At 49.3% G+C, this 7465-nt stretch overlaps 2 protein-coding genes across 2 annotated transcripts; one reads left to right on the top strand and one right to left on the bottom strand.

Moving 5' to 3' along the window:
• Positions 1-1009: 1009 nt before the first annotated feature.
• Positions 1010-3631, top strand: LOC123103665 (uncharacterized). The gene is made up of 6 exons (XM_044525322.1): positions 1010-1267; positions 1718-1804; positions 2147-2240; positions 2685-2979; positions 3071-3125; positions 3234-3631. The coding sequence occupies exons 1-6, from the start codon at positions 1175-1177 to the stop codon at positions 3309-3311; spliced, it is 702 nt and encodes a 233-aa protein (XP_044381257.1). The 5' UTR covers positions 1010-1174; the 3' UTR covers positions 3312-3631.
• Positions 3632-3947: 316 nt separating this feature from the next.
• Positions 3948-7171, bottom strand: LOC123103657 (actin-97). Its single transcript, XM_044525309.1, has 5 exons — positions 6943-7171; positions 5800-5873; positions 5319-5712; positions 4456-5069; positions 3948-4363 (listed from the first exon to the last, which is right to left on the bottom strand). Exons 2-5 carry the CDS (start codon positions 5857-5859, stop codon positions 4298-4300), a joined length of 1134 nt encoding a protein of 377 aa, XP_044381244.1. The 5' UTR covers positions 5860-5873; positions 6943-7171; the 3' UTR covers positions 3948-4297.
• Positions 7172-7465: the final 294 nt, after the last annotated feature.

Raw genomic sequence — 7465 nt, 5'->3', positions numbered from 1 at the left:
ATCTCACCCTGTAAATCTGGCGTTTGCCATCTCGGATCAAGGAAACTGCGTTCTTCAAAGGCTTCATGACGTTTATCCGGACCCAAACCCGATGGAAATTTCCAGCAAAATCCTGAGATTGTGCTTCAGTAAAAAGGACCTCTCCCACCTTAGCAGCAAGAGACGGAACTAGATGAGCGTATAGGGGAGGTAAATCATGAATTTGAGCCCAAATCTCAATTGTATCGAGCTGAACAGTCGATGCTTTTGCCAAACCATCGTAAGGCTTCAGTATTACGGCGTCTCCCCTGAAGTGCGAAGGTCCTTCCTGGGTTACCCTCTCCCAATCGCCCAAACAGGAGAATTGCACCGTATATAGATTCTCCTCAAGTGGCTTGAAAATCACCTCCTGGGCCAGATCCCAAGTTGATCTCATGTTCCGAAAGAACCAATACTGAGAGTAGGTCTTGATAGAATTCACCTTTGCAAGCGCTATCCAACGCGCCGCCTCCTCCGGTGCCTCCTTCTCATCAAACACCACATCATCTAGGTCTTCCTCACGCAGACCTAGTTCTTTCATCATCAGTTGCACGTCGTCGATCCCATCTGCTTCAGCCGCATCCGCTCCCGAAGCCTCGTTCGACGCCATCTTCAGAAACCTTACCCGATTTGGATAGATCGGGCTGTTGACAGGAACCCTACCCCTCTGCCTCGCCCCATCACAGCCAAGAGATCAGAAGGCGCAGCGGAGCGCGCCCCCGTCCTTGGGACAAGTGATGGATTGGTAATAAGAGGATGGGGACGATGGTCTCGACGGCGGCGAAAAATCGCCCCCGGGAGGAGTAAAACCCTAACGTGAGGGAAGCCTTCCAGAGCTCCATGAGCCAATCATTTTAAATGTTAAAAGTATCTAGCTGTGTTTTGGTACTTTTTTTTTTGCATGTGGTGTGAATGCAGCGTATGCAGTTGGGCCAGGCCCACGCGATAGAAAGGCCAGCGCCCAGAACCAAATCCGCCATGCCTCGTCAGAAAAAAAAAAACCGAACCAATCCCCTCAGTGCAGAGCACGCCGATGCCTTGATCTACCTCTCCCGGCCATCTCCGGCGACGCCGACGGGATCCTCTCAGCTCACTCTACCCATTCCCTGACCCACCGCCGCCGCCGCCAAATCCCCCACACTCCTCTTCTCCCGGGATGCAAGCAGCTGCGCGGAAGGGCGCGGCGGCGGCGGCGGCCGCCGCCGCCTCCTCCTTCCACTCCACCGCGGCGGCGCTCTCCAAATCCACGGTGCGCACACCCTGACTTTCCCCATTCGTCTCTTCCTCTCTCTTTCTTTTTGTCTGATGATGATGAATCAGTTGGATCCACGCATCCAGTTCAGTTCTTGCTCTCGAAATCCCATTAGGATGATTGCTAGATAGGCCAGCAGAGCTGGCTAGCCTGTAAAAGAGGAATATTTACTGCGCAGGATCATCATCACAGTCAGCTTAGCAGGGTGATTAGTTTGCACGCTCCAGCAATGGAAGCTCTGCTGTGCTCCACATTTCTCAGGTCCACTGCGCATTTCAGGTCCAACTCAATTTCGTAATGAAATTGGGGGATCCTTTATTTTCCCTGAAAAGTTGAGTGCACTGCCTGAGGTCTTGCCAAATGCCAAGTACAGTAGCATATGCGCGTATTCAATAAAACTATTTGGGATGTGAGCTTGACCATGGTTCTGTAATTGTTCTTGCGCAGCCTCGTATCCGGTTCAACGTCCGAGAGAAGCGCACCGACGCCAAGAATGCTCTTAAGAACATTCTGCTTAACGGCGGTCCCTCCCAGGTATCCGTAACCATTCCCTTTGATTTTTTTAATTTATTTTGCTTCCTGGTTTATGAGCTTGTATGCGAAAGAGAGCGCCGTACTGATTTACCTACCTGGGAAGATTATAAAAACATTACAACATCAAATCTTATATACCAAACTCTGAGGTTCTCTTTAACTGTGACTGGTGACATGTTGTTCATTGTTTCACCAAGCGAATGGGAAAACCTGATGCGCGACAATGCCTAGAAAACTCCAAGTGGTCGCTTCTTTTGTTTAATTTCTTTGAAAGCATTGCCCTCCTTGTAAAAACAATAGTAATGGATTAGACTTTGAAACTGGTCTGAAAATTGTCAACAGGAAAGAAGTAATAAACAAACGAGGCAGCAGAAATCTGGTGGCAAATCAAAAGTCCGCTCCGGTCCTGGAAGTAATCCGTATAGCAAAGGCAGAGGTAAGTTTACCCTCGAACCCTTCTTTACCTTCCAATTGCTTGTTTTCACTCAAGACCGGTCTGTGTCTTCTGATTACCAAAAGCATGCGGAAATGCGCAAATATGAGCCTGCCACTAAACCTCTTGAAGTGTCCATTGGTATTCTGTGACAGATTGGACCATTGGTATCTTCTGAGAATTCATTTTTCAACTCTTAGCCAGATTGTGATTTTCTGCGGTGTGTTTGACTTGCTAGGTTCATCCTCTTATAAGCTTCAATTTGTAGTATCATAGCATTTACTTTGATGCACATGAACTACTATTTAATATTCCTAGCATGTTCAGTATCTAACTCTTTTTGGACCATAGCTTATATACCTTTAAATGCGTAAACACCATTTACTTTACGGTCATTTTCAGTATATTTGGAGCACGATAACAAGTGCACCATGACGTTTTGTATAGGTGGGATAGACTTGAGGAACTTTGGTGACGACGATTCCAGCGATAGCCCTTACGGGAGCTTTGGCGGCAAGACATCTTTTACGTGGTACTGGCCCGGTGAGGAGGAGGATGATGACCTTCCTAATGGGTTCCAATGGAGGGAGGAGCCTCGGCCGAACAAATCAAGGGAAAAAGTTTGGAACGAGAGCGATGTAGAAGAAGAAGAGGCTCCTCGTCGTGACGATCTGAAAAGCCATAGAATATCCCTTGGTTTGCCAGCTTTGGGCCCCTTAAAGCTTGATCATATTAAGTCCGCGTAGGTCTTCGAGCATCTCCATAGCATTTGCAACAATTCTGATAAGCGGGCTCCTGATTGGTTTTTCTTTCTTGGTGCTACGTTTCTGCAGTTTTCGCGCGTCGGCTCTCAAGTGGCACCCGGACAAGCACCAAGGATCTTCACAGGTCAGTATTGGCTTGTCTTTGCAACAACCTCCGGCGCACTGGGTGCGAATGCTGAGCTAGAACCTGTGTAGGGGTGTTGATTCTCAACAAAAGTGTGTATTTTTTCAGGCTGAAGCAGAGGATAAGTTCAGGCGCAGCGTCGAAGCGTACAACGCCTTGTCTGGTGCTTTCAAACGGAGTAGCTAAGTAGCCGCCGGTCTGGTCCTTGAAAAGCATGCAAGAATAAGGGGAATTTTCCTTTCGCGGAACTAGGCGGCGTCGATGAAATTAGGGTTTCAAAACCAACTGAATGAGTATTTCGTGCTCAGATTCATCAGGGGTCTGAAGATGAGCCCCTAGTAGAAGAATATGTAATGGATAAATGCAGTCAGAATGAGTTTTTTCTTTTGTTTGACATCACATAGTCAGAATGAGTTGCCAAGGAGAGTTGTTGCCAAGGAGCATTCATGTAATATATACAAGTTTTGAACCAGAGACCAAATTATTTACATGCGTCAGCTAATGCACATTCCTAAGCCAATGCTGCTTTTGGCTTACTGTCCAAATATGCCAATGCACATTCCAAATAAAGCCAATGCTGCTTTTGGCTTACTATTCAAATGTTTGCATTTCGCTCTTGTCCGTAACATGTAAGTTTTTCAAAAATTTGTCAGGCAGCTGAATCTGAAAGCCAAAGCTGAATCAGAAAATTTTGCACAATGTTCCTAATAAAGCCAATGTTCAGAACACTTTCAGATTGAAGGCCTTATAAACCAGTGATGAACCGTTGATAATCGCATGGAAAATGGTCCATGGATGACCACTGTATAACGCCTTGAGATCTTAAAAAATCCATAATTTACCATGATCCTCCCCTCAAAGAAATAATAAAGATATAGTACATAGCAAAAACCATGAGCTATTACAGACAACTCCAACAACAAATCAAGCCAACCCAAGTTTGACAACTGATCTCACAAACATACTGTGACAATGCACAAACATAGATATAGTGTACTTGCACTTGCACTTGCACCATGGAGCCGCCACGTATATAGGCGGCATATCCCGAGAGTACTCACGTCACGTCTGGAAAAAAAACATAGCTTGCAAATACGCAATACATTTCTAGAAGAATGAACCAAACATAACCCGAGACTAGATGATAACGGCGGCGCAGCGTTTCGTGGAGATCAGAAGCACTTCCTGTGGACGATCGCCGGGCCAGACTCGTCATACTCGTCCTTGGATATCCACATCTGGTACAAACATAGCCAAATAGAACATATTTCAGATGTTGGTTTCGGGTCAGATGGGTTATAGAGAAGGTAGGGCTGAACAAGAGACGTACCTGTTGGAAAGTGCTGAGTGAGGCTAGGATGGACCCTCCGATCCAGACACTATACTTCCTCTCAGGTGGAGCGACGACCTTGATCTTCATGCTGCTCGGGGCAAGGGCGGTGATCTCCTTGCTCATACGGTCAGCGATACCTGGGAACATGGTTGTGCCACCACTGAGCACAATGTTGCCATACAAGTCCTTCCTGATATCCACGTCACACTTCATGATGGAGTTGTAGGTCGTCTCATGGATTCCAGAAGACTCCATGCCAATCATGGATGGCTGGAAGAGGACCTCAGGGCACCTGAACCTCTCTGCGCCAATCGTGATCACCTGACCATCAGGAAGCTCGTAGCTCTTCTCAACCGAGGAGCTGTTCTTGGCAGTCTCCAGCTCCTGCTCATAATCAAGGGCTACGTACGCAAGCTTCTCCTTGATGTCCCTTACAATTTCCCGCTCGGCTGAGGTTGTGAAGGAGTAACCTCTCTCGGTGAGGATCTTCATAAGGGAGTCAGTGAGATCCCGACCAGCGAGATCCAAACGAAGAATGGCATGAGGAAGCGCGTATCCTTCGTAAATGGGCACAGTGTGGCTGACACCATCACCAGAGTCGAGAACAATACCTGCAAACAGAGAAAATTTTCAGCCACAACAAAGTAATCCTCCACATTATACTTCTCAGAAATAAGCAGCAATCACTACTGCAGTATATCAAAATTATGCAAGCCATAGTAATAAGTATAATCATGGCTGAACAATTGATGGTTAAAAGTAATTCTAATTAATCAGAAGAGTGCAGCATAACACAACAGAATCATGAAGGTAAATTACTGAGCAAGGCATCACTGAACTAAAATGTGGGAAGTTCATACCGGTAGTACGACCACTTGCATAGAGGGAAAGCACGGCCTGAATCGCGACGTACATGGCAGGAACATTGAAAGTCTCGAACATAATCTGGGTCATCTTCTCTCTGTTGGCTTTTGGGTTCAGAGGAGCCTCAGTGAGCAACACAGGGTGCTCCTCGGGTGCCACACGGAGCTCATTGTAGAAGGTGTGATGCCAGATTTTCTCCATGTCATCCCAGTTGCTCACGATACCGTGCTCGATGGGGTACTTGAGTGTGAGGATACCTCTCTTGGACTGCGCCTCATCACCGACATAGGCATCCTTCTGCCCCATCCCTACCATGACACCAGTGTGCCGTGGGCGACCGACTATGCTAGGGAAAACAGCCCTTGGTGCATCATCTCCAGCGAAACCAGCCTAGACGATAATAAACCACAAGGAAATTGCATGCGTTAACAGATGCAGGAGATGACATAAGTAACAGTTTAGGGGAAAGTTGCTGACCTTGACCATTCCAGTTCCATTGTCGCAGACAAGGGGCTGGATGTCCTCACCGTCAGCCATTTCCTAGAGAATATCTGCAAGAAGCACAAGAATGCTAAATAATTAATGGCGAGCAATGTTGTCACCCTAACACAGAGAAACACATGGCTTGTTGGGAACTTTTATTTTTCACGGAACAGCTACGGATGTGCCGAGTGTTGCGAAAGAAAGACGGAAAGACGATCATGCTGAGAGCTCGCAAAGCAAAACACTGGATGTTAAATAAACAAGGGCTTGAAAAGATTCTTTTTCAATGCATTTTGTGCATTACCTACTATAACACCAGGGAGGGTTAAGCTATAGTTTTGCAGGCAATATTTTTATAACAACAAATCAATAAACATGTGATGGTTGGTGGTGCTGACTTGAACCATGGACCGACGCCATGGCGTGAGCAAGCACCACATCAGCTGAGGCCAGCTTGACAAGGACAACTACGAATTTGAATGGAAAATAGGTATACTTAAGAGCATACTTTGGCTGCACTTTCCTCTCTGCTGGTTCGGGATCCGACAAGAAATAACTGTGGGAGGTGGTGGATAACCCTCAGATACATGCAGACCATCAAAACGACATCATAGACCTGGGAAGTACCCAAATCAGGCGCTGGTGGTGCCCGACCGACGAGCAATCAGCGGCCGGGAACCGGAGGAAGCCAAGCCGGCCGTGAGAAGTAATAAACGGCAGGAAGCAGCGTGGAGGCACAACACAATGGGCAGGCGAACAGGGGGGGTGGACGGGTGACCGCGTACGGGAACCGGGAGCGGTCGCCGAGCACTGTAGCAGCCAGCACACCCGCCGCGGATCTACGCGGGGTGTGGCGCGGGCGGCGGATCGAGCGGCAGCGGCAGCCAAGAAGCGGCAGCCAGCCCCGCTTGCCCGGCGGCGGACCAGAGCATGAGCATCGACGCAGGAAGACAAGAACCGGGCCACAAGAGCGCGGTGAAGTCGCCGGTTTTCCGCCGGATCTCCGCCCGGGGCGCCCAGATCCGGCGGCGCGGGGCCGGATCTCGGGGCGGCCGGAGGCGAGAGCAGAGCAAGATCTAGCAAGCTACCAAGAGAGACAGCGAGAGAGAGGTTGAGAGAGCGAGAGAGGTTGGTTACCGTGGAGGGCTCCGAGGACTGGAGGAGGCTGAGGCCGAGGCGGGCGACGGGAGGGGAGGACGGAGGAGGGGGGAGATGCGATCGGAGGAGGGAGGGGGAAGGTGGTGGTGGGGGAGGCGCTGGCTATAACTGCAGCCGCTCTGGACTGTCCTTCCTGGCTGTGCCGCTCTGGAGGTCTGGATCTCGCTCGCGCGCGCGCACACACACTGCTGTCGGCCTGCTGACGCGACCACAAGGGGAAATTCCTTTTCTTTCTCTCTCCCCATCCATCCATTCTTTGAAATTTCAACGCGCACTCCCCCACCCTCCAGTGGACTGGACTAGACTCTTAGGCCAACTCCACGGCGCGACCCTATTCTGTCTGCCCCCGTTCGTTTGGGGTAAAACGGACAAAAGAGACGGCCCAGCGCGCGGCCTCAAACGGACAAATGTCCGGATTCCGTCCGTTCTCGACCCATCCCGGGCCCAAACTTGTGCTCGGTTTGGGGTGAAACGGACGGGCGGGACGCGCGCGCTTGTCCTC

This window comes from Triticum aestivum, chromosome 1B, assembly GCF_018294505.1.
Source record: "Triticum aestivum cultivar Chinese Spring chromosome 1B, IWGSC CS RefSeq v2.1, whole genome shotgun sequence".
Classification (NCBI taxonomy): domain Eukaryota; kingdom Viridiplantae; phylum Streptophyta; class Magnoliopsida; order Poales; family Poaceae; genus Triticum; species Triticum aestivum.
The sequence above is the reverse complement of the archived record's forward strand: the minus strand, read 5'-3'. Positions and strand labels throughout refer to the sequence as shown.

Coding starts and splice junctions, on each gene's coding strand:
- LOC123103665 (XM_044525322.1), top strand. CDS start 1,175: ATGCAAGCAGCTGCGCGGAAGGGCGCGGCGGCGGCGGCGGCCGCCGCC. Junction 2,980..3,070: donor CTTGATCATATTAAGTCCGC/GTAGGTCTTCGA, acceptor ACGTTTCTGCAG/TTTTCGCGCGTCGGCTCTCA. Junction 3,126..3,233: donor AGCACCAAGGATCTTCACAG/GTCAGTATTGGC, acceptor GTATTTTTTCAG/GCTGAAGCAGAGGATAAGTT.
- LOC123103657 (XM_044525309.1), bottom strand. CDS start 5,859: ATGGCTGACGGTGAGGACATCCAGCCCCTTGTCTGCGACAATGGAACT. Junction 5,713..5,799: donor ATGGAACTGGAATGGTCAAG/GTCAGCAACTTT, acceptor ATTATCGTCTAG/GCTGGTTTCGCTGGAGATGA. Junction 5,070..5,318: donor TGCAAGTGGTCGTACTACCG/GTATGAACTTCC, acceptor CTCTGTTTGCAG/GTATTGTTCTCGACTCTGGT.